The sequence below is a fragment of the Anguilla anguilla genome, chromosome 9, assembly GCF_013347855.1.
Source record: "Anguilla anguilla isolate fAngAng1 chromosome 9, fAngAng1.pri, whole genome shotgun sequence".
Classification (NCBI taxonomy): Eukaryota; Metazoa; Chordata; class Actinopteri; order Anguilliformes; family Anguillidae; genus Anguilla; species Anguilla anguilla.
The window spans coordinates 30,944,641-30,971,020 of record NC_049209.1 but is presented as its reverse complement, the minus strand read 5'-3'; the positions used below and the strand labels follow the sequence as shown (position 1 = coordinate 30,971,020).

The 26,380-nt window shown below is 46.1% G+C and overlaps 1 protein-coding gene across 12 annotated transcripts in view; it reads left to right on the top strand.

The window, feature by feature from the left end:
- LOC118235746 (EH domain-binding protein 1-like protein 1) overlaps window positions 1-26,380 on the top strand; it is a 44,379-nt gene that overhangs the window by 12,892 nt on the left and 5,107 nt on the right. For 2 of the 12 annotated variants that reach the window (XM_035433490.1, XM_035433489.1), the window contains exons 4-25: window positions 1,016-1,069; window positions 1,882-2,060; window positions 3,293-3,426; window positions 3,972-4,046; window positions 6,128-6,307; window positions 6,541-6,711; window positions 7,050-7,406; window positions 7,582-7,779; window positions 8,348-8,407; window positions 9,225-9,468; window positions 11,145-12,092; window positions 13,065-13,463; window positions 14,491-14,931; window positions 16,203-16,715; window positions 17,280-18,023; window positions 18,622-20,205; window positions 22,760-23,009; window positions 23,341-23,555; window positions 24,202-24,250; window positions 24,373-24,960; window positions 25,340-25,400; window positions 26,051-26,121. In XM_035433490.1, coding sequence (XP_035289381.1) covers window positions 1,016-1,069; window positions 1,882-2,060; window positions 3,293-3,426; window positions 3,972-4,046; window positions 6,128-6,307; window positions 6,541-6,711; window positions 7,050-7,406; window positions 7,582-7,779; window positions 8,348-8,407; window positions 9,225-9,468; window positions 11,145-12,092; window positions 13,065-13,463; window positions 14,491-14,931; window positions 16,203-16,715; window positions 17,280-18,023; window positions 18,622-20,205; window positions 22,760-23,009; window positions 23,341-23,555; window positions 24,202-24,250; window positions 24,373-24,960; window positions 25,340-25,400; window positions 26,051-26,121 — 7,515 coding nt within the window. The remainder of the gene's footprint in view (window positions 1-1,015; window positions 1,070-1,881; window positions 2,061-3,292; window positions 3,427-3,971; window positions 4,047-6,127; window positions 6,308-6,540; window positions 6,712-7,049; window positions 7,407-7,581; window positions 7,780-8,347; window positions 8,408-9,224; window positions 9,469-11,144; window positions 12,093-13,064; window positions 13,464-14,490; window positions 14,932-16,202; window positions 16,716-17,279; window positions 18,024-18,621; window positions 20,206-22,759; window positions 23,010-23,340; window positions 23,556-24,201; window positions 24,251-24,372; window positions 24,961-25,339; window positions 25,401-26,050; window positions 26,122-26,380) is intronic. The other 10 variants (XM_035433491.1, XM_035433493.1, XM_035433494.1 and 7 more) reach the window with 10 other exon arrangements.

Here is a 26,380-nt window from a genome sequence, read left to right as displayed (position 1 = left end):
TAGGCTCACATAGCTTAAGGTCACAGATCATGTTGTTAGGTATGCGAGCAGAGAAATCAGAATACATGAAAAATACAATTAGATTGAAGAACTAAGAAATGTATACCAAACAGTTCTTCACCAGACGCACAGTGCAGTCAAAACAGTAAATAGATAATGTAACAAAACATTGAAAGGCGCAGAGAAACTGACAATTTATCACAACCCAGATGCTCTCCAAAAGAATGGATGGATTTTTGAAATCTAGAAATCCTGCACACTAGACTTGACCAAACTCACTGCACTTGATTCTGGAATTTTGTAGGGACTGTCCTTCTAACCTTGCCTTCACAAATTATTCACACAAGAAAACATCACTGTAATGTTACTGGGGGAGTTGTGGGACAGGTGAGAAAATCTTTCCAAATATTTTGCAGAGAGCAAAACTACATGCTTCATTCCAACCATCTCCTTTGATGCAGAAACTGTTTGGGAGGGGAAAATTGTGACACCAGCCAAGATGCATGTTCATGGTTCAGTGATGAAGTCCAAGGCCTGGACCTCCTCCTGGCCATGCTAGTGCTGACTGTGATCAGAAGTCCCTTGGGGAAATACATCATTTCCAAGCTTCCCCAAAGCTATGAGGATTTCAGTCAGTGGGGTATCACACACAAATGATTAGATTCCCAGATCCCCTGGTTTTTCAGGTGCTTGAGTTTTGCCTTAACCCTGGACACCAGTCAAACGATACCTCTCCATAATGCCTGAGCAATACTCCTGGGTAATGGCTGGCCAGTCCAGCTGGCAGATAATGCATTACTTGCTAGTGTGCTCCCTCCCTGAGCTCATGGCTACAATTGAGCATTGTGTTCCAAACTGGGCAAAAGAAAGAGCAGGAACGTGCATTAATTAGACAGGAAGAACATGCATTATTCTGGGAGAATGTGGATTCTGTGATTAGAAGATTGTGGTAGTCGTGAGTCAGGCTCCTTCTAACCTGTTGATCTTAGTCACAGGCCTTCTCCTTGTCTCTCAGGATCCCCATTCTGATGTGTATGAAGACAAGGAGTGGACCTTCGTCATTGAGAACGTGAGTGTCTGTCTCTGTATAGGATGTTTGTGTGGCATCCTGCCATACCTGGTGCCCCGTGGAAGGCCAAGTAGCTGAAAAATGACTGTTCATCTTTAGATTCAATTAAATAAAATAAAAGGGATTAAATATTGGGAGGCGCTGACTGGATAATACAGGCTCTTCTTCTTGCAATATGTAAACATATGTTCTCTGCACTGATATACGGGATTCATGGTTCTGATGATGTAAGTCTTCACATTCCAGGAAGGGCACATAGACTGTGACTCTTTTACTGGAGTCTTATTTCAATCTGGAGGAGATTAAGTAAAAAAAAAAGCAGCACTCTTCCCATAAAATTCTCAGTAGTAGCCCATAGGCAAAATTATTATTTTTTAAATAGTTTTTTTTGCAGTTTATTGTTGCCAGTCATGCATATGCCAGAGATTTACAGTATATCAGCTCTTGTAGGTGATAACATTATTTTTTTCTATTTTTCCTATTTGTCAGGTAACTGAAAAAATTGTATTGCCATTTTATGACTAATTTATAACGGCAGTACTGGTTCCGTTTTGTAAACGTTTTTGTTTGTGAGCAAAAGGTACAATTACCATGTGTTTACCAAGGGTGCTTTTTTTTTTTGAAAATGCAGCAATAACTTTATAAAAATATCACTCCGTCTTTTTTGTCTCAGGACGCTAAAACAACATAGAGCACTATTCGGATCACATCTCATGTGCATCTGTGCTGAAAATGTGATTAGCACATAATGCAGAGCGATTTGATGAGTGATGTAATGACGAGTGCACCCTGCTCCCCGGCTCCCCCCGCAGGAGACGAAGGGCCACCGCAAGGTGCTTGCGTCAGTGGACGTGAACATGAAGAAGTTTGCCAGCGCCACACCCACTCAGACGGACCTGACGCTGAAGCTGAAGCCGCTGTCGGTGAAGGTGGTGGAGGCCACACTGAAGCTGTCCCTCTCCTGTGTCTTCCTCAGGGAGGGGAAGGCCACGTGAGTACCAATACCCGCTACCGCTAAAATGCCTTTTATTATTACCCGCTACCGCTTAAATGCCTTTTCATTATTACTCAGTACTGCTAATAAACTGCCTTTTACTATTACCCACTACTGCTAATAAACTGCCTTTTATTATTACCCACTACTGCTAATAAACTGCCTTTTATTATTACCCACTACTGCTAATAAACTGCCTTTTATTATTACCCACTACTGCTAATAAACTGCCTTTTATTACCCACTACTGCTTAAATGCCTTTTATTATTACCCACTACTGCTTAAATGCCTTTTATTATTACCCACTACTGCTTAAATGCCTTTTATTATTACCCACTACTGCTTAAATGCCTTTTATTATTACCCACTACTACTTAAATGCCTTTTATTATTACTCAGTACTGCTAATAAACTGCCTTTTATTATTACCCACTACTGCTTAAATGCCTTTCATTATTACTCACTACTGCTTAAATGCCTTTTATTATTACCCACTACTGCTTAAATGCCTTTTATTATTACCCACTACTGCTTAAATGCCTTTCATTATTACTCAGTACTGCTAATAAACTGCCTTTTACTATTACCCACTACTGCTAATAAACTGCCTTTTATTATTACCCACTACTGCTAATAAACTGCCTTTTATTATTACCCACTACTGCTTAAATGCCTTTTATTATTACCCACTACTGCTAATAAACTGCCTTTTATTATTACCCACTACTGCTTAAATGCCTTTCATTATTACCCACTACTGCTTAAATGCCTTTCATTATTACTCACTACTGCTTAAATGCCTTTCATTATTACTCACTACTGCTTAAATGCCTTTCATTATTACTCACTACTGCTGTAGTGCTTTTATTTTTCCCACTGCCGCTAAAATGCTTTTTATTATTACCCGCTACCGTTAAACTGCCTTTTATTTACCCGCAACAGATAAACTGCCTTTTATTAGCTGCTAACGCTAAACTGCCTTTTATTTACCCGCTAATGCTAAACTGCCTTTTATTATTGCCCATTTGTCTAACTAGCCTATGTTGCTATTACTTACCAGGTTTTGTTATGCCCAATTCCTGAGGCCTAATTGGTCTAAATAGTTCATTTGCATATTATTGCATGCTTGGAGTATGTAAGTATGTGAATGAGTGTGAGTGAGATTGTTGTTCTGTATAAGGGAGCAAGTATTGATTAGTGATCAGTAACACTCAGTGCTGTCCCCTAGTGATGAGGACATGCAGAGCTTGGCCAGTCTGATGAGTGTGAAGCCCACTGACATTGGAAACCTGGACGACTTCAATGAGAGTGATGATGAGGAAGACAAGAGAGCTAGCAGTGGAGCCAGCATGGCTGCTGCAGGTACTGCTTATACACAGACACGGACACACACACACGTGCACGCCACACACACGCACACACACACATACCTTCCCATGCACACACACACCCCCCCCCCCACACACGCGCACACATGCACACACACAGTCGTGCATATGCACCCACATGCGCACAAACACACACATGCACATAAGTACACACACACACAGGTATATAGTCTCAAGCCCATACAGTGTTCAGCACCCCTCAGAATCTCTCTTTCCTGCTCCTGCAGGCTGTCGAGTCTTTAGGCTTTCTGTTCTTTCCTGTACTTCTGTGTCTGTTTTACCTTACTGTCATTACTTATCCTCTTTTTTCCTCCCTTTTCCCACCTCTTTTCTCTTTTTTCCTCCACTCTGCTGTATTATGCCCTGCTATGCTGTTTACCCTCATCCTCCCCCTGCCCCTCCTCCCTCCTTCCACTATCTATCTTTCCTGCTCCTCTGTGTCATTGCTCTCTCTCTCCCCCTTTCTTTCCCCCTCTATCTCCTTCTCCTATTTTTTCTCTCCCTCCTTCTGTCCATCAGCCCCTCTGGCTCCAATGCGGCGGGTGCGTGACGAGGAGTGTAAACCTCCGGTAGTACCCTCCCACCCAAAGAAAGGTATACCTTCACCTGCCCCCTCGAACCCCCCCCCCCAAAAAAAAAACCCCACCACCCTCCACCCCTGGAGGCTTTTTCCATTAGGCCAATGGCAACCAACCCTGTTCCTGGAGAGCTACCGTCCTGTAGGTTTTCACTCCAACCCTAATAGAGTACACCTCATTCAACAGCTAGAGATTTAATTGAGCTGCTAATTAGTAGAATCGGGTGTGCCAAATTTGGGTTGAAATGAAAACCTCCTGGATGGTTGATCTCCAGGAGCAGGGTTGGTTACCCCTGTGTTAAGCTATTGTTAATGTCATTTTTGACAGAACTGGCTGTAGTGCATGTATTTGGGCAATAGCTGACTACTCCAAAGCAATAGAATATTTGCTAGATTGAACTAGAAATTCTCAGGTAAAAAGCGTAACTCTGGCTTTTATTTCCATTGTTGTGTGTCTAAGAGCAGTTGCTGTCATTCATTTTTCCATTTCATTCATTTTGTTTCTTTTTCCATCTCTCTCCATCTCTTCTCTGGGTGCCCTAATCCACCCTTCTACACTCACTCTATCCTTTACCCCTCTTCCACTTCCTGTCTCCCATTTATACCTGCAATGTCTTCTCCATTCATAACCTCACCCACCCCATGCAATATATCCATTTTTCCTTTCTCCCTCTCCTCTCTCTGCTTCTCTCCCCCTTCTTTCTGGCTGTCTTATTTATTTTCTACCCTCCTCCTTGCACTCGTTCTTTTGCCACTTTTTCTTCCTCTTCTCTCTCTCCCTTTCTGCTTGTCCTTCATTCTTTTTTACTCTTCCTTTGCTCCTTCTCTGTTTCTCCTTTTCTACACCTTCCTCTTTTCTTCTCTCTCTCTCTCTCTCTCTCTCTCTCTCTCTCGCCCCAGTTCCCTCATCCACTGTCAGTGTGAAAGAGAAGTGTGGTTCTGCTGGCCCACCCTCCAAAGTGCCTAAGTTCTTCCGAAAGTCACACCCCTCACAGCCAGCCCCCTCTGCACCTCCCGCCCCCCCTGCCCCCCCTGCACCCCTGCCCCCGCCTACCCCCTCTGCATCCTTGCCCCCACCTACCCCCTCTGCACCCCTGCCCCCACCTACCCCCCCTGCCCACTCTGCCCCCTCTGCCCACCTGGCCCCCCCTGCTCCTCCTGACCCCCCTCCCTTGACCATCCCAGATGCTCCCCCCCAACACGCCCTCACGGGCCCCTCTGCCCCGCAGCAGGTTCACCCACCCCCTTATGCACCCACGGTGGCCACCCTAACCCGGGCACACCCACCGGCTCTGCCCAAAATCTTCCAGCCCACTGCTGGCTCAGGTACTGACAGACAGACTCCGCCTGACCGACAGAATGACTCACTGCTACAGTGTTTAGAGGTTCTTGTGTGATGGGAGCCTTCAAAAATCTAAAAATGCACTGAGCTACCATGTACTGTCAATCATTTGTGCAAACCAATCAAAAGCCTCTTCTCATTGTGAAACGCTATGATTGGTTCACTTCAGGGAGTGATTGAGAACATGACAGCTCCACCCTGTATTTTGTTTTGTGAAGCCTCACCATACCTTCATCAGCACCTGTGTTGCTGGATGTATAGCGTGCAAGATTGTTTTGCCTGAACAGTCATTATGAATCACCCATGGGTTAGTAAGCCACATTTGGAGACCTCAACGTCTTCTGAAACATTAATCTTACTGAGGTTTATATCAGAATGTAAAAAAATCCACAAAATGATGGAATTTCCCATCCACAGAAGACCAGCTGTGTGAAATATGAGCAACCAAAAGTTCATTTGGCCTATTAGTTTCATTTTCTGTGTATTCATGTCAAATTCTCCTTAGGAGTAGCAGGTTATAAAATGTGTTTTCAGCTTTTTCTGTATGGCACATGCTCTTATGAGTTTCTTCCTCTTCCTTTTTCTCAAACTAACACTTTCTGTTCTCTCTTCCTTTACTTCTCTTTCCCTCTCTCTCTGTCTCCCCCCCCCCGTCTCTCCCTCGCTTGCTCCCTCTCTCTCTTTCTCTGTCTCTCTCTCTGTCTCTCTCTCTCTGTCTCTGTCTCTCTCTCTCCCTCTCTCTCTCTTGGCCCTCAGTGCCCTTGTCTCTGGGGCGGAGGCTCTCTGGGGAGCAGAGTGGCCCCTGGCCAGGCTCTGGGCCCCCAGCCGGCTCTGCGGCCTCTGTGTTCCCCCAGCCCAGGCCGGACATGTCTGCTCTCTCCCGGCCCGAGCCTGCCTCTGCCTTCCTCCCTGCCCCGCCCCCCAGCCCGCAGACAGGTACGAGGGTCACCCGTCCCCTGCCTGCTCAGTTCCTCATTCTCTGTCCCTTTCCTAATTGTGGTGTTCTAATGTGCTCACTTCTTTTTCAATGTTTCAATTCAGTTCAATAATGCTTTATTTGTATGGCTGTATATAAACAGTGCTTCTCTTTCTTTCTCTGTTTCTTCCGCTCTCCTCCCCCCTCTTATATCTGTGTCCCTCTGCTGTCCCTGCTATGCTCACTTACCCAGCATCCCTAGCTGCCGCCAGTGTCTGGGGTCCTCAGACTGCCCCAACTGTTACCGCTATGCCCTCCTCTCCCACGGGTGCGACACTCCCGCCAAAAACTGCGTCAGCCACCCTCCCAAAATCCACCTTCGCCCCTACCCTGTCAGCGGACCCCTACTCTGCCCCTCAGACAGGTACCGGGACACAGTGGTATGCAGAAACGTGACATTATGGAGCCTTAGAGGCGGTCAGCGGGTTTTAAATGTTCTTAGCGCAGTAGTGCATGACACCGCCACAAAGCCACAAACTCAGACTGTGAGTGATTTGCACAAGTGCGAGCTGCATGGACTAAAGGTCTTCCGCCTTCTGTTGGCATAGTGCTGAGCCTCTCTCCTTATGCTGGCGTCCGCTGGTGGTAATGCCATTTCCTCTCTTCTGTCTGTCTTCACTCTTTCCACCTGCCCCATAATCACCACAACTCACTCCACGCCCACTTCCACTCTTTCTCTCTCCTCATCCCTCGTTCTCTCAGCCTCTGTCCCTGCTCCCTGGAGGAGTGAGTGGCGGACGCCCCGGGTCCAGACGCCCCTCTCCTCTGGTCTCTCCCCCTCCTATTTCACCTCCTCTCCAGCTGAGCCCGTGGTCCCCGTCCCCCTCCAGACCAGACCAGACCTGGAGGCCCTGTGTGATCCGGTCTCTTCTCCTTACCCTCCCCTCTTTCTGACCCCTCCCCTTTCTCTTTCTCCTACCCCTTCTTTGTCCCCTCCCCCTCCCCTGTCTCCCTCCCCTTCTATATCCCCACCTCTTGCTTTAACTCCTCCCCCTGCCCCCTCTCCCTTCTCTGACCCACCTCTTCGTGAACGAGCTCTGTCTGTTGCTCCTGAGTCAGGTACAGACCAAGAGCGATTCGGTCCTATTCTGCTTTTTTGTAGCAATCTCAAAGTGCTTCACCTAACCATGCTCTGCTCATAGTTCTGACTCTTGTTCACCATTTAAAAATCTATATCAAATGATTTTCATATTTTCTGTCATCTTTCTTGCTTCTCTCTCTCTCTCTCTCTCAGAATCTTCCCCTGAACCCCCTCTGTCTGAGTCTAAGCCCCAGGGTGTGACTTTCGAGGTTTCCCCACCCTCTGCTGCCATTTCCTTGCCTTCTGAGTCATCGTCCTATGCTACCCCCCTGCCCAAACCCTCCTCAGCAGCCCTTTCTCAAGCCTCCTCCGCCCCCGCCCTATTGGGCAGCCAAGCCTCCTTCCACCCAGGTACATAGCAGAGTGGTAGAGCCACTTGCATTGACACAGAAATCACAGGCACTGATTGACAGTGACAGTGATTCCTTATTGGCCTTCTCCAGTCACCTGTGTCTGTGCTGGTGAGATGGGTCATCCTTATTTATGTCAGCACCCTTGCTAATCACTCTGGCTGTAATGAGCTGATATGAATGTTGAAGGCACCGTCAACTGAAACATGGCACTGACCCAGACGCAGCACAGAACCAAACACAGCATTGACCCAAACATGAGCACAAACCTAAATACATCACTGACCCAAACATTGCATTGACCAAAATGCGGCACTAACGCAAACTCAGCACTTCAATTCAAATACATCACTGACCATCACATCACCACAGTACAGACTCAAACACACCAATTACTCAAACACACCACTGATCCAAACGTAGCACAAACCCAAATCCAGTACTGTCTCAAACCCTCCGGTGACCTGAGTGAGAGCTGGGGTCTGAATATGTTTGGTTTCTGACTTTCAGTGACAAAGGTGGGGGCTGTCTGCATGTTTGTTGACTGTGTATGATTTTGCTGTTTTTAGAACCTCATAGAGACTCAAACCTCCGGACAGAATTGGATTTCCCTGGTTCTGCAGTTCAGAGTGAGTAGCCAGCCTGTGTCGTCTCACTAATGTTTCCTCATGTTTCCTGTGAAAGGTGCCAAGGCCTCTTCTGCTTGCCTTGGAAGAGAGCAGCAGACTTGGTAATATTTTCCCATCATGAGGTCAAAATATGCGGGGTGACATCACAGGAGGACGTGTGTAAATATATCATTCCAAACATTGGCCCAAAATAAGTTCAAAACATGTGGGTTTTTGTGTTAATCACTACAAAGCCCTTTCTTATCTTTTGAATGGGTTATGTTAGTGAATGTTAGTCCAGCTAGTAATAACTTTCATACTGCAGAAACAAATGAAATTTCCTGCTTGCATATTGCTTTCATTTCATTTAGCCATAATACAGCTGTACCTATGGGATTTTGTACAAAACATACCATACTTGCATCCTATACTTCGCTGTTGGAATTGTTGTTCCGTTTAGTTGCTGTGACCCATTGTTAATAACATGTAGGATTTGAGCTGGTACCATTACCAATAATTTAAAACATTGTAGTAAGTGCTGTCAATGATTTGTAAACATAAAGGCAGGAAATGGTTGCCAGTAATTTTTAATCATGCTGCCAATGATTGTCAATGGGTGCCACCATATCAGTGTAGAAACCTAACAAAAATGTGTGGATAAATTTGGCCAGCATCTTCAAAGCTCCATATAAATAAACAAATGAAACAAAGTTCAGTGATGCTCTGTCACAACCTCACTGTTAGCTGCCGCAGATAAATGCTTCTTTTATGAGGCCCTGACCTGACCTGTACTAAGAGCTCAGCAGTGCTTGACTGTTTCTTTTGGTCGTCTCCTCAGGTGTGAAGCACCCCCCTGTGCAGTCCACGACCACGCCCAAAACCCTGGCCTTTGGCCGTCAGGATGAGGCCCAGCACTCCCACCGCACCGCCGGCGGCATCAGCATCGCCAACCAGCTCCCACCCCCCACCACAGAGAGGCCGCTATTGGTCAAGCCCATCCCCACATTTGCCCCAGGAACCAATCAGAGGACAGAAAGGCCAGGGACAGGACAGGGATTAGAGCCTCTGAAGACTGCCATTGGGTAAGTGCTGGGGAGGAATCCTTTGTGTGCAGCTGCGGTCTGCTTGGCTCAGGTATACGCACAGACTGCTTAAAGGCTGATGTTTACTTTCCACATCCACACAGGCAAAATTACATGTAATACACGGCTGTCCCCTGCTGTCCACTTTAGATGTTTTTGCGCACCTCTGACATTTTGTGTCTTTGCGGGCCTTTGTGGAGCATGCTTGCACTGCCTGCATAGAGCGCTAGAAGACAACATGGACGTGCTTCCTGATCTGTTGTCAAGATTTGGTTTCTAGTGTACATGTACAGAATGTATACTTTCAGTATACCAAATTGTAGTGTGAAAATGTGGTAGACTGCACTGGAGGATGCTAGGGCACTATGGAACTCACATATGTAGGTCAGTGCTGTGTCATGAGCAACACATCATATCCGGACTCTGCCAATGCATGGCTGGGCATAGTGTTGTCTTGATTTTTTGGTGTAGCAGTTGAGTTAGTAGAATTAGTTTAGGACTGCACAAGCACTCATCTCTTGATTGGGCCCGAGTTCTGTACGGCATGCTACGTGCATGCACAGCAAGTGATTTTCAGTGTGGTTTCTCACTGCAAGCCAATGTGTGTGAAAACTAATGCTCACAGCGGAACTCTTATCTTCTCTTCATATGACGGCAGTATGCACTGAGAATTTAATAATATACGTCAGTGGAGATTGATGCTTGGTTTAAAAGGGCATTTCTAAGCTGTGCGTGTTATGTTCTTGGGATTGGGTTTGGTTTATTGGCTTTATTGTTTCTGTTGCACCATCATGGTTTTTAGCTAAAGTGTCAGACTGACACTATGCTATTTATAATATATTTTGCGAAGCGCATGCTGATTGCCTTTGCTGCACAGCTTTCGTATCCCTGACTGCTCTTTGGTGTGTGGAGCGTAACAGTGGGATGAGGGTGACTCACGTTGGCCTCAGTGCTTGGCACAAAAGCAGCTCTATGGAAAAGATAAATGCCGGTCCAAGGGGCTTTTTGTGCTACGTTCCCATCCTGGGCTCAGTTGGAGTGCCTAATATGGCGGTGACCCATTTGTTGCTGGTGCATTCCTATCTGTAACGTGTCTGTAGTACATTTTTTATGGAAGAGGCTCACTTGCTGTGGTCTTGTCTCACAGCCAAACCTTTACTGCATCCCATGCAGCTGTCTATGCTGTGCTATTTTTAAGCTGCTAATTCCATCCTGATGAGTGAGTGTGGCTTCCCCCCCATTACTTTGCGCTTACACACCTGATTGGCCGATTTCCTCACCTGCTGTCACGTGTGGTCTCTGCTCTTCAGCACTCTGAATTCTGACCTTAGTTCCTCTATCCCTCAGCACAGATTCTCCATGCTAACCAGATGGTCAGCATTATTGTTCTGTCAACTGGAGTTGAAATATTTGAAACATTTGATACACCTCATGAAACTTCATGAAGAAGCGCCCCCAAGCACCACAATCCCAGCTCTAATGAATATTTTGTCCTCAGGTTTGCCTCTTCGTGAATATTCACACACAGTTCCTCTTACTAACTGGAACTTCTTGAGTAAGGAAGTTGAGATTTGATGGAAGAAAAATGGTCTTACACTTTGGTTACTATAGAGAATCTGTGCCCTCACTGTTCTCCCTGACCTCTGAACTCTGACCCCAGTTTCTCTGTCCCTCAGCCCTCAAAGTACAGCTGCCCTGCCATCATTTCCAAGGGCCAGTGTCCTTGGTTCTCCACCCACAGAGCCAACTGATTCAGAGGAGTTAGAGGTGGAGGAGAAACTGATGGAGGCCGTTCCCCCTCCCTGGCCATTCTCTTCTCCTGTGCTCCCCGAAGCGATGCGTAGCCCAACACAAGAGCCCCCAGCCAGGACCACCCATCCATTTGGTACCGAAAATCTGCCTTTGGCTATGGCAGATCATGACCTCAAAGAAATGGCTACATCCAATCAGACAAAGCAGAAGATTGCCCCAGACCCTGAAGTTCACCTACCTCCCCCACCCCCTTATGAGACATCATTAGTCACTGCACCATTGGCTGAACCAGAACCTGACTTTGAGGTGATGATCACTGAGAATGTTTCAGAGAAAGCCAAAGAGAATATTCGTGAGATCGTCCTTGAGAATATTCAGGAGAAAGTCAATGAGGATATTTCCAAAACAGCCAGTGGTGATGTTTCTGAGACAGCCAGTGAGAATCTTACTGAGGCAGTCAATAAAAATGTTCAGGCGATAGCCAGTGAAAATTTTATAGAGACAGCAGATGCAGCTGTTTGGGAGATAGTGGGAGATAATATTCAGGAGAAATCCAGTGAAAAAGTTCCTGAGACAACCAATGAGAACGTTCCTGAGACAGCCAATGAGAATGTTCAGGAGATGGCTAATGAGAATGTTCAGAAGAAAGTCAGTGAGAATGTTCCTGAGACAGCCAAGGAGAATGTTCTAGAGGAAGCCAATACGGATGTTCAGAAGACCATCAAGGAGAGGAAGGAGTCGCAAATCAACCTCCTGATCTCCAATGAAGGCCGGCTTTTGGAAAAGGAAGTTGTTGAGAGGCAGCAGGAGCCGAGTTTTCCTCTTTTGAAGGAAGTGCCAGCAAATGCAGCCCTGGGCTACCAGGATGAGTGGTAAGTGGGGCCCAGCGTACGCTTCAAGCTCATCTTTCCCCCATTCACTGGGTCCTTACTTGACGCAATGCTTGAAACGCACCTCTTGTACGGTGAGATGTATTGTTATTGGCTGGCATAGATCTAACACTATGTAGTATCACACCTGTTTGAGTTCAGTGGTGCTGTGAATTTTGTGACATTTGAAGACAGTTTCCTAATATGGCACACGTTCATACACAAACACACACATGTCCATCTCCACATTCCCCCACACACATGCATGTGTTCATACACACTCACGCACACACCTCCATACCTACATGCATATGACCAAACACACTCGTACATCTATATACACGTGCACACACACACACACACACACACACACACACACACACGCACAGTTCATTTGAACAGTCTTGGTATGGAACTGTGGAAATTTTGTACTGCTTGACTCGCGTGTTTGCCCTCTTCCCTGATGGAAGAGTATTATTGCTGTATTAACCTTTCGGGAATTAGTCCTGATTCCCTGCCACCGGGGACATAAATACACTGACCTCTTTGCTCTGCTAGTGGTCTTAGGTTTGAATCTACAGACCACTTCTCACTGTGCTGTACAGGCAGCATTGCATTATACCTAACCTGTAGCCTACTGAATGTCAACTGCAGCCAAACCCTGCTTTGCTTTGTGTGTTCGGAGACTTGGGAGCTTGGTACATTTTTGGAGAACACAAGATGAGTAAAATCTTGGTGGTACTCTGATGTACCACACTGTGGCACAGGAGCATTTTGTCTGTGGGCAACATTACGCACTGTGGACGTGCTTCAGAGGGACCCATCCAGCTTTATTCACTTTCTTATTTCACCTGCTTCTTCTGTTCTGCTTAACCACCCACCCACATTCTCACAGCTATTTGCTCTCCTCCTTATCTCTTTCCCTCTTCGTAACTCCTTTCTGCACTCGTCTTTTCCTCTCTCCCTCTCTCTTAGTCCTGAACGCTACTCTCCGGAGCCACAGCTCTTGGTGGCAGGGGACAGGGCGGACAGAGAGGGGGTGCCCCAGCGGCCTCCCTCCCCACAGCCCTGCCTTTCTGAACTCGAGGCACCGCCTAGCCCAGACAGGGAGTCCCCGACCCTACCTGAGTGGCCAGCTCTGTATATAACTGAGATTCCCGAGGAGGATGAGGAGGAGTGGGAGGCGCGGGAGGCGCAGGAGGCGCAGGAGGCGCAGCTCCGAAAGGAGACGTTAATGCAGGCAGTGAGCCCATTATGGGAGATGGAGCGGGAGGTGGAGCAGGGTTCAAGACAAGAGGCTGCTCCTGCTGTAGGGAGCTGGGAGGAGCTTGGATTGAGCGCAGTGGAGCCAGCTGAGCAGGGCTTGGAGCGGGGGTGAGTGTGGGCTGGTTGTGTGGTGACTGGGCTTGTAACCAGAAGCTTGTGGGTTTGAATCTTTGGTGAGATACGCCACTGTTGAACCTGTGACCTTCTTGCCCTGTTATCCTCCTTAATAGATTTAGCTGCATAAATGGATACCATATATGCATATCCACACTGCACAAAAGAATACTATCTATGTGCAAAATATGCAAATGCTGCTCGGTAAATGGTGTCCTCTAAGCAAATGAATGACAATTTAAAACTGGAGTTTAGATCCTGGTCTCCTGTTTTTGGTTTTGCTTAGTCATCTTTTCTCTGCTGTCCATGAGTGCGAGTTGTATTTCGGAGTTTCCTAGTGTGGAGAGTGTGGAAATACCCTGCTATCCCATGTGCTTAAATGGGCCATGTTAGCCTGATGACTGCATCTGATCCTATGCCAAACAAGCATTGACCATTAAAAAGAAGGTGTTTTTGGTTGGTACTATTAGCTAGTCATTGGCAGTAGAAGGTTTAATCCATCTGGAAGGTTAATAAAGCTTTGCATTGTTGGTATGCTATGAAACTGAAACATAATTTCTCTGCCTGTGGATTGACTGTGAAGTGTTGACTGTGGCTTAAAAACGTAGAGGACTGTATATAGGTGTGTGTTTATGATGGGAATTCAGTGAGTAGGTGGTGTTGGCTTATAGATGTCCGAACGTATGGTTTTTGTAAGATTATCCAAGATCCAATACAGATATGAAGTGTGTGTGCATGTTTCTCCATGTGTGCATGTGTGTGGCTTGAGCAGTTCTCATGAATTTGTCTAGGCCTTAATAATGTTTACAGAAACAAGGTATATTCTTGTCAGATGTGGCACAGCAGTATTTGTTTCTGATGGAGATATTAGCTCACTTTGCCAGCGGAATTTATGATCTGTTTTTTTTTTTAAACATGTAAATGTGATTATAGCTTTATAAGTGCAGTATCACCTTATTAAAAATTAGGGTTATGATGTAATACTTGACCATTGATCGCATTGAATGTCCTTGTCCCTCAGCCTAGAAGTAGTGACCCCCAAGTTTCAGCCATCTGGACCAAAAGTTGACAAAGACGGGATAGAAAGTTATAAAAAGCTAGAGGGTCCCACAGAAGAACCTGACAGGTCAGTGCATGCATTCCTCAGTACCACCATGCGGGAGGAAACAGGAAGTGACATCACTGCTGACACAGAAGCGCCAGAGATCTCGATCCCATCCGAACCCCCCCACGCCAGCCTTAAGGTGAATCGCTCATTACAGCCTGAAATACTGCCACTGTCAGAAAGTGGCGAACCCTCCGAGATGGACTGGAGTGATGAGTCACATGATGCATCCAAACTTGCACGCTTTCCATCTGAGGCTGAGAGCCCCATTTCAGTGGAGCTCGCTGTGGAGAAGGAGGGTGTGATGGGGGAAATTCTTGGCGTAACACAGTCAGAGGAGGATACATTGGATGGGAGGTAAGGAGACATCACAGTAGTGGCAGCATGTGGGCTTGGAATGTGCAAGGCGCAAGTTTTACCATTAAACTCAGTGATGCTCCTGACCTGTTTTTTTTTTCTTTGCTTAATTAATAAGTTTCACTGCTTAGTAGTAATATATATATATATATATATATATACATATATATTTTAAAGCAAATCCATTTATGTTAATTTTATTTCCATTGTTTATTAATGTCATGAGACAGTTAAATGTAATCAAATTAATACAGCGATTAAAAATTGACACAAATAATCAATAGAGATGATGAGAAAAAGAATCACTTGTCATCACGTACAGATTATTTGGACAGCTTCATTATTAATCAGAGGAAGGCAGATATCACACATGGCCTTTATAAAACAAAAAAGTAGTTCAACAAACAGCCTACTAAGTCCAAGATCTTCACTAGCATGGCTTGGAGTGAAACTAATATGAATCCCAATTACATGAATTAAACAGCTTTTTTTTGGTTGTGCTGGTGTGGTGGTTGTTGCTTTGCATTGATTAACTGAGGCCTGTGTCTTCAAGGCAAGGCACTGATTCTCTTAGCAAGCACTTCATAAGGGGGGGGGGGGGGGGGGGTGGTTGTTCCAAGAGCCCTGATTGACAGGGGCCCTGGATAAAATATTAAACATAGGATTTTCTTTGGGGGTGGGGCCCAATGTGAGATATTTTCATGGGGCCCAAAATCCCTGGTGGTGCCCGTGTCTCTTAGTCTTGTGTGTCGTGCTTGCTTTCCCTTTATGGAACCAGATACAGCATCCCTGTTGTGTTGCCAAGTGTAATTGACTAACACACCTGGCACTAGGACCTGTTTTCCCTCTGCTGTTCTGTTGACTGGAATCTGTCAGCCCTATGTTCCGTTTTTCTGTCAGGATGTGATGCTGCTTTGAGAATATTGGAACCCTCCTGACTGAAGCCTTGCATGCAGTGTTAATCCTGTTTGTGTAGTTTATCCCCTGTGTGAAAATGATGCAAATGGGGGAGGTTTTGCAGTTGCACAATGCTTTTGGTTTCTTTATTTAAAAACTCAGTCCAGGTTCATCATGCACAGGCACAATATATGAGCATGCTAAATGGTGGGCTAAAGGTTAAAGCAGCATGTTACATACTGTGCTATCAAGTTGCACAGACCGTCGGCGATATGAAATAGAATCAGAAGTAGAGACTAGGAAAGGATAAACACAGAAAAGAAGATTAAAATGTAGAGCTACTGAGAGTTCTCACTGTCCACTGTTCCTGTCAGTGTCTCTGACAGCCCAGCCTCAATGAAACCCCCAGCAGAAGAATCCCAGGGGGTGGAAATCCCAGAGGAGGCACCTCCTGCACCTCCTGTGGCGCAGAATGAGACCGATGGAGAGGAGGTGCCTGCCCTGAGGAGTCTGGTAGCTCCTGTTCCTCTCCTCGAACCCTCGGCTGCACCCCCTGAACTGTCCCGCACCCCCGAAATGGAGCCTCTCTCCTGGGAGCAGCCATCTTACAAGGCGAAGAGGCCCCTGTGGGCTGAGGCTGACTATTCCTTTGAGTCGGAAGCAGTGGAGATCCAGCAGGAAGAGCATGGTTTGCTGCCTCCCCCCTCCACTGCAGGCCTGCCTCAGGCCGAGCCTCAGGAAACAGTTCCCCTGGAGGAAAGGGTCAAAGAGGAAGAACCAGAGCTGGTGTCTTGTACTGAGCTGGTGGATGAGCCGGATGTCATCTCAGGGCAGGAGGAGAAGACTGTGGGCTTTATGTCCGTGATAGTGGGTGCCCTGCACAAAAGGTAAGTATGGGAGTAAAGCTAGCCTGCTCCTCCTTATGGCTTGCTTTGGCATGGCTTAGCAAAGACCAGCTTTATACTCTGATACTGTGATACATTCTGCAGTATTTTCATAAATGGTCTCTAACTGAGGGTGGTCAATATTGGTGGCAGCAGTGATACTGAGCAGCATCTGACCTCAGATTCTGCATGTTAAACCAAGTTAATGACTTCTGGATAGTTGCATGTTCTAATAAAGCCACACTTGTGATTCAACAGTGTGACACTAACCTGAATCTGCCAGAACATGCCTATACATTGACTACTAAAGTCTTTTTGGACATCCAGACTCCTAAGTCTTTGTGAACGGTCAGAAAAAACAAACAAAACCAACATTGTTTGATAGCTTGAAGCTTTGTGAGATAAGAAATGTATTTTTGCTAAGGATAGATTTATTTTTTGTTTTATTGGATTGGTCCATTGGTTTCCTGGACCAAAATGAATTAGCGCCTGCTGTAAATTCAAATCACATGCTTTTGTGAGATACTTGACATGAGCGTTTGCTAAAATATCCCCCTCCCATCTCAGTTTTGAGATGGTGGCCACCATCTTGCAGCCGTATATTCCAGAAGCGGTCTCCAATGGGGTGGAAAAACCCAAAGAGATGGACTCAGGGGCCCCAGGTCCCAGCCAAGTACACCCATCCCCCCTGTGGGAGCCCGAGTGCGGTTCCCCTGAGGGAACACCAGTACTCAACCAGGAACCTCTAAAAATAGAAAACAACTTCTTGGCAGGCAAGAAGCCTCAATGCCAAGAAGAAAATGAGAATAGAGCGTTGCCCACTGTGGGTGAAGATGTTCCTACAATGAGTTTGGTGGAGTGCTTGCGATTGGCTGCCTTGGAAGAGTCCATCCGTGGGAAAACAAGTGTGTCAGAGCAGAGCGAACAGAGGCAGAACACGGAATCTCGGACTTCGTCTCGGACGCCCACTAGGGCACCATCCCGCGTAGCCCCGGAGAAAGAGCAGCTTTCCTCTGCATTGCCAGACAGAAAAGAGGGCCCCAAAAATGCAGAAGGACAGAGCTCTGTTAAAAAACCACTACAATCGATGGAAGGGGATGTCAAGAAAGTGACCCGGGAAGAACGTAGAGAGACTGGCAAAACAGCGCCCCCTGTGGCTACAGAGACTAAGAGGGAGAAGATGATGAAGGAAAAAGCCGAACCGAAGCAGGGTTTAGAGTTGGACAGCATGCAAGGAGAGGAGATGGAGTTTGAGGATGGGGAAGAGGATATAGGCACAGTGTGGTCATCATCACTGTACATGGATGGAGGGTAAGTGCCTGGGGGCATGTTGCTCTCTGCACTACTCCACTCGCCTGCATGGCCTGACACAACATCTGTCTTCGTGGTCCCTCACATGGAAATGCTCTCCTCCGGAATGTTTCTTTCTTTTTTTTTCGGTACGATGGCTGAACATGCCGAGTAGTGCACTTTATTTCTTTGTGAAATGAGCTCCGTTACGTGTCATGGTTTGAAGCTGCCTGGTTTTATTATTTTTGAGCCCATGTGGATGCAAAGCCTTGGTCTTTAGTGCTGTGACATGCATACACCACTGCCCTGGCTGTTTGGAGTTGATGAGATGGGCCTGTATGCATGGAAAGGAATGCTGGTAGATTTGGTTGAAAAATGCTTGGTGTCATTTTGTCTGATTGATATCAGCTTTCATTCGCTGATTGATCCTGCTGTTTTGGCAATGGTCAGTGTACGTCTTGCCCCCCCACTGTTTTTTGTGACACTGCTGAAAAGCTGTGTGGCAGTGTGGGAGGGGGGCCATGCTGGGGTCATTGGGCTAAATGATTAAAGAGTTACGCATAACCCAGTGTGTGACACTGAGGCTTGAGTCTCTAACATCAGTATATTTGTCCCTCAGCCTGGAGGAGCCATCTGCAACGCTGCTCACCACAAATGCAGCCAAAGACACTGGGGGCGCACGCTGGCCCCCGTCTGCAGCAGCAGGGCTCCCGACAGAACAGAAACTGGGTAGCATGGGACCTCCTCCGGATGTCCTACGGGATGTAGGCAGTGCCAGAGTGCTCCCTGTGCCAGAAACCAAGGACGTGGCCCCACCCCGTCGTGGTAAAAAATTTCAGCTCCTTTCCCTGGTGCCACTGCAGGAAGAAGGCCCTGAGGATGTCAGCCAGGCCTCCCCAGCCATGCCCACCACCAGTGATGTAGTTCCGCCACATCGCAGCAAGAGGAAGACCTTTTCAGCAGAGGAAGTGGCCCCACAGAACACCGTCCCCGCCAGCAGACAATGTACCGTAGTCGCTAGCGAACCAATTCCGCCCCAGCGTGGCAAAAAGAACCCTCTCCCCTCAGAGATGGGAGGTGGGGAGAAGGTGGATGAAGATGAGCAGCAGCCACCTTGCTCGGCCATGACCTCAGATAAAGGACGGCTAGTGGCCCTGGAGAACTCCAGGGACGCAGAAGAAAACCGGAACCTGAAGGAGGCAATGTCAGAAGAAGACGTTTCTAAAAGCTCGGTGGTCCCCTGGCCTCTACCTTCTACCCCAGAGCTCTTACACAGAGAGCACAAGTCTCTCAGTGGGGAGGAAGAAAGCCTATCACTGCCAAAAAGTCTGCAGGTGGAGGAGACTAGCCCCACAGACTCAATTGGTTCCATTCCTCAACTGGAAACACAACTGAGCCCCTCCCTCCCTGACCAGACCCAGCCACTTGACTCCACCCTCTCTTTACTGCCCGATACTCCTGATGCCCAAGTGTCTTCCTTTGGGGGCGCGGGAGAGCCAGCTTCCAATCAGGAGGAAGTCTCCACCCCTACAGCCACAGAACTACTACAGCCTAAACAGCACATAAAGGAAGACCTCCCTCTTCCTTTGACTCCTCAAGAGGAAGGCACAGGCCTAACCAATCAGGGTGCAGCTCTTGTCCCAGACACTAATGAAGTTCAGATATCATTGCCCCAGGCCGGGGATTTAGGAGTCTGTGAGAATGGTCTGGACGAAGCCAGTGAGACTGTGATGCTTTCCTCAGTCTGTGTGAATATAGGAGGTGGTGAGAAGGACCTGAAAGAGACAAACAATCAGCTCCTTCCAAACACCATTCCCCCATCTCCTGACCAGAGCCAGGGAGTGGTCACCCCAGAAGCCAATCAGGAAGCAGCACCAGACTTGACAGCAAATGAGAGATTCCCATCCTTAGATTCTGCTATGGGTGAGGGGGTCCCTTCAGGCGAGTGGGAGCGGCCTAGAGAAGAGCTCCCAATGACTGGTGTATCCAATCAGGATCAGGAAACCAGCAGTCAACTGCTCCGCACCCATGTTCCTCCATCCCAGGATGAGAGCTTGTTGCTAAGGATCATAGAGGAGGGAGCCAATCAGAAAGAAACAAAGGCAGAGATAGAGATAAGCACTACACTTGTAGACGAGGAGGTGTGTTGTTCGTTAGGGAAGGCAGAGATGCTCGTATATCCAGCGCAAGCACTGGATAAAGGGTAAGTCTGGTAGGACACCCTTAAATGTATGTACCGGATTAGCCCTTACTTCCGCATTATTAAAATGTCATAGTCATCTTGACTTTAGCCATCCATAAGCCAAAATATGTGCATTATGTTGCTTCTTGAAAAGAAAGTAGTTTAATGTTTAGACATAGATTTTTGGACAGTAATCAAATATTTACATCTAATTTGTGTTGTGTGTAGTTGTGTTGTGGTGTGCATCTTGCCTGATTTAGATTCTAGCTTTTCTTAAATCAGTTTGCATTTTGCAGTGTCTTTGGGATAACAGTGCCAGTGCACAGTGTTAATACCACTGTTGGATTGTACAGTTGGCATTGAGGCTAATTATTCAGTGAATTGTTTTACAAAATATCAGAGTACCACATAAAAACGTACCTGTTTCATGTGAACCTCAGTGCGGTTCATTATTAGTGAGAACTCAATCTGACATACAGTAGCTACAGGACACAACTAAAATATGCTATGTATTATTGGTTGAAGGCAGATGTTGACGACTGCTGGGTAAAAGAAAAGTAGCATTATATATTATGTTTAATGCCTGTGCCACAGAACAGAATTTAAACCACTTAAGCAACCTTAAACTTAAGTGTTGAAAAGACTAGTGATTGAAAAGTATTCAGACACTATGGCAACTGAACACATGACTGGTCTTACCTGGTTCCTCTTCTGTGGAAGCATGTCATGGCCAGCACACTTCAGAGCCTGCCTTTTATTCATTGTGGCAGCAGTGCATCATCGCTGAGTACTGTAACCTAACTGAACTCAATGAGAAATTCAATAAAGGAGTATCTTATAGAAAAATTAACTGAAGTGCCCGGAGGCTTTACATATTTAAACAGCCAATTGAGTGTAGATTAAACAATTTACAAAATAATAAATAGCAGCTGTCTGTTTCCAGTGATACTGTGAGTACACTTTTGAATTCTTGAGATGAAATTGCTTTTATGTAATTGAACTGTATCGACCTATTATAAGCTTGGATGATGAATCAACACTGGTCAGCATTGGGTTGACCCTCAAAACTTGTACACAATTATGTCAAATTCCATAATGGTGCTATTCAGTTATGCATTACCTGGATTTTTTGAATACTTTCAACAAGTTGTCATAAAATACTTGATTCAATAACTAGTTAAAAGTCCAGAGCTTTACTAAAAATAAGGCCTTTGTTTCCACATGCTCATAAGAAATTAACAGACTTATGTTATTTCTGCTACTGGACTTGTTTTTCCTCTTTGCCTGGGGAGCTAGGTTTGAATCACTGATGTATGATCCCTGTCTGCTGAGCCTGTGAGTTATGCTCAGAAAAACTGTGAGGGAGGAACAACAATTGGTTTTAAAACTGAGTAAATATATCAGATATGTATATATATATGTGATATCATTCACTGAGCCTCTCTGTGTTTGTATACCTGACATAAGTACTAATATTTGTTATTGCTTTATCCGTATATGGTAGGGCTGTCATGTTAAGTTTTTGGGGTGTGTTTTTACAGTAACATTGAGAGCTATGTTTTAAAAATGTGAACAAAAACAAAAAGAAGCTTTGGTTAGCTGATTTGCCATTTGAGTTGCCTCTACTAACACAAAATATTTTTACCATGTTGGAGAATATTCGAGTTATATTCTAATTTGGCTGTGAGATAACATTATGATGAAAACATTCCCCACACTTAGAAGGTTTTATTGGTCCAAACTTGTTCTGCCAAATTCACACAAAAATGTTCCAAACAGGTTAAAATAACAAAATGAACGGGCAACATCGGCTCATGGTTATTATTGGATGTATTTTTTGTTTAAATGTTCTGAATGAAAGCATTCAAAAGGCAGATTTGCTTAACATTGCTAAAATTCCAGAAAAAATGACCGTCCACAATTTGAATTGAATAACAGAGGTGAATAACATTCTCAGGCTGTTTCTGCAGTGCAGTGCATGCGACTAACTTTCAGGGGACTGCCAGGAAACTTGACAAATGCCTTCTGGGAATGTTTTGAGAAGCAAAACATGATTAGCTGGTCCAGTGTTACTTTCTGTAAGCTCATTGCTCATGTCAGGGCTTTTGACATGATCTCGTTGCTTCACCACATAGCCTTTTTTTGTTGTTGCATGGCATAGTCTTACATTATTTAAAGGTATTTTTGCAATAATTTAGCATGTTTGTAATCATTTTTCTATTAACCTATTAATCCTTGCATAAAACCAATGTCGTTCTATTAATTACTGGGCTTTGCGGGAATTAAGTGATTGTTCGCGTATTACTTACACAGAGAAAACTGCTGTTTCATATGTAGATGGGGAAAAGAGCACAGTAATTAATTTATTTTGATATGCTATCTTTGCAACCGTAGAATATTTGAATGTCAGATTATTCACAGTGTATGTAGTACAAAGTTTTCTCCAACCTGTGGGAAGCCACAGAGAGGTGCTGCTGGTGGGAAAGTTGAGTTCCTGAGTTCTTTGTTCCATCATGTTTCCATTGTTGCCATGGCGGTTCTTTGACTGTGACTCTCTCATATTCTCTCTCCTCAGTCCTCAGACGCAGTTGGAGAAAGAGGAACCTGCGAGTTTGCCGGTCGCAGAGCAGCATGGGAAGGAACACCCCACCCCCTCCCCTGCCCCCTCTCCAGCAGAGACCACCGCTGTAGTGGTGGGCCCCTCCGAGTCCCAGGTGCCCCTCCGTCGTGCCAAAAAGAAGATCTTCCCCCCTCCAGAGCTCTTAGAGAAATATGACCTGAGCCCTGTCCATGTGTCTACCAAGGGAGAGGAGTCCACACTGGAGGTGGTGATAATAATAATAATAATAATGAAAATAATAATGAAAATAATAATAATAATAACTGCTATGCATACGGCGAATTCATCTTTAGTGGAGCAGTTGGGCAGCCTCAGGGGTATATCATTAGAATAATAATAATATGGATAACAGTTACATAATGAATATTGTACCCTATCGGACCTGTGTTTTGTATTTGTCTGATGACCTTCGGTATGCACTTATCGTATGTCGCTTTGGATAAAAGCCAAATAAATGCAATGTAATCTAGTAATAATAATAATAATAATGTCGAGTGAGACAGACAGGTGCCTGATACTCTCTGATCTGTCTTCAGATCTCCAGCTCTCTGCCCAGTGCTGATGTGCCCCCGGCCAGTGACGATCGGGCCCCTCCCACCGCGGATCTGGTCACCTCCACCCAGTCCCTGCTGGAGTGGTGCCAGGAGGTCACTCAGGGCTACAAGGGGGTCAAGGTCACCAACTTCAGCACCTCCTGGCGGAATGGGCTGGCGTTCTGTGCCATCCTCCACCATTTCTGTCCGGAAAAGATGTGCGTAGCTGTTAAATTACATTTGTTCATCATCAATTTGCCTAGGGATATGTCTCTATTGTTTATTTCAAAGCTGAAGCTGCAGTTGATGTTCCTGAAGTTTGTTTCTTTTCATCTCGTATTGACACTGATTGGAAGCTCATTCAGACATACTGAATTGTAGTGGTGCATGAATGAGGCTTGGGTGAAATGTAACCAATTTGTAGTTTTTTTCCTGTTTCCTGTCAAAACGTTTTCATTTGGTTCAAACAAGTCAGTGTTTGACAGCCCATTGTAGTTCATACATTATGGGGTTTATGAATCCCCATAATGTGTAAGCTTAATGAACTTGAAAAAAATAGCCAGTGTAAGCTTGCTTTTTTTTCAACTTAATTCAGTAAAAGAATGTCAGAATCCATACTGTATTCTTTCACTTCAAGAGGATATTTGCTTGGATAGTTCACAGAAGTGACAAGTTACACACAGTACTTCACTGAAGAGTGCAACAGTTTTGCATCGACTGGGTTGCATACCTGCAACCTTTATGTTACATGCCTCACTCTCTCACCCCTGCTCCACACCCTATGTGCAAACACACCTGCCTGCTTTGATATGTACAACATGTTACACTACTGCTGTCTAAAGACATTATTTCCTACCCTTTCAGAAACTATGACACGCTGGACCCCTACGACATCAAATTCAACAATAAGAAGGTGAGTACATCCTGCATCCCTCAGGCCACATCAGTTCTTTAAAGAACTGATCATTTAATTTCTCTCTTACTTTCTCTTGTTCTCTCCATCTCTCTCTGTCGGTCTCTTCCTCTCTCTCTCAGGCATTTGATGGCTTTGCGGCTTTGGGAATTTCGCGGCTGATCGAGCCATCGGACATGGTTCTGCTCCCTGTGCCAGATCGGCTCATCGTGATGACCTACCTGTGCCAGATCCGCACCCATTTCACCGGGCAGGAGCTGAGCGTGCTGCAGATCGAGCACAACAGCAGCCAGTCCAGCTACTCCGTGGGGGAGCCCAGGGAGGGCGCGGACCCGGACGCCGCCGCCCGCTACTGCGCCGAGAGGCTTCAGGCGGGCGCCATCGCCCTGGAGACCAACGGCAAGGCTGCCGAGAAGGAGGCGGAGCCTGAGCCGGAGCCGGAGAGAGACGCCAAGCCGAACGGGGGCCTGGTGCCCCCGCCCCGTACGAAACGGCTCCAGAAGGCGGAGGAGAGCGGCGGCCAGCCGGAAGGGGGCGGGGCTCCCACCCCCGTGCCCCCGCCACGCCTTCACGCCTCTGCGTCCAAGTCCAGCTTCAGCCACGTGAGGGACGCCGACCTGGTGAAGAAGAGGCGCTCGCGGCTGAAGAGCGAGTCCATGGAGGAGCAGGACACCCCCCCGCAGCACAGCGCCCCCCAGCGCACCACGAAGGTATCACGCCTCATTCTGTTCTCATTTCCCCTCTCCCTCCGTTCACCTCTTTTCCTCGATTGTACAGCATAAGCATGTTTTTCCTTGTACAACATAAGGATAGTGTAGACTGCATCTCTGCAGAATGAATGTTTTTGTGGTGAAAAGTGAGTGAAACCCTGTCAGGGCATTCAGATTAAATCCCAACTACATTTGGTTGAAAAGTGAAAGTTTTCTAGCCAATTGTACGTAGCCAGGCTACATCCGGGTAAAACCTGAGCTATATTGGGGTTAAACTAGTCAGTTTGTCAAAACATCTCTTAACTTACATTTCCATCCCTGTAGGCATCTAGACTCCAGCTTTTGCTCACTGGATCTGTTCTGTGTTGTGACTTTACAGGCCCCTGAAGGGCAAGTGGAGATTGAAGTGAAGAACGGCTCAACAGAACACACTGAATCAGGTACAGGCCTCATCTGGGTTATACTGCTTCAGATTCCTTCTTCCTATATTGGGAATCCTAATCAGTCAATTATCTGTCTATTTTATTTATATAGTGCATTTGCACGGTCAGGATTGTCACGAAGATAGTCCCATTTAAGAAATCAAAGTGGGAAGATGTTTCGTGAATTCAGCTGTAATAATAATGATTGCAAATTAAAATAAGGGTCAACATAAAAACAACCCTCTACTGGTTACAGGATAAAACACTGTACTAAACCCTGAACCTAACAACCTGTGACAAACTAGTTAGATGGCAGTAGATGCCAGGCAGTGATCAAGTGAAAGCACGTTACTGTAGGATTTTCCTCTTCCATTTTAGGGTGGGTAACAACAGCAACCATTGCTTTTGTAGGGACATCCCAGTTATGACAAAACGTTCTCACAATGTTGCTGCCGTGTAGTGGCAATATTATAACACTGATGAAACATTCTAGTAACATTGTGAGAACATTTTGTGTTAGCTGGGATGCTGTGTGTCCTTTACAGTGTTGTAAGAGGTGGAAGTATATTTATGAATCTCTGGCGGGCTGAGTCTGTGCCGTTGCTGCCGTTAGTGTGCCTAAGCTTGACCGAAGCAAAGCGTGACCTGAAGTGTGTTTTGTTTCACAGACACGAGGAGCTCCATCGTGGCCCAGGAGTCGTTGACCCCTGGCGAGGAGAGCAGGCCAGAGGACAGCCTGGTCAGTTTGGTTTCTTACACCTTACAAGCTCTTCCTTCTGCTCATCCTCTGAGGGCTCGCTTTCAAATGCAGCACAGCTTCCCTTCGGCTGTTCCTCCTATGATTTCTGTAGCTAGGCCAGTTCATTGCACAAAGATGACAATGCGCAGTTATGTTAATGACCTGCTGTTTGCCCAGCTTAACAATTGTATTAATGACCTGTTTCTTGCCCAGCTTAACATGGGGGGCGTGGCTGTGTACGTATCTGTGTGTCTATCTG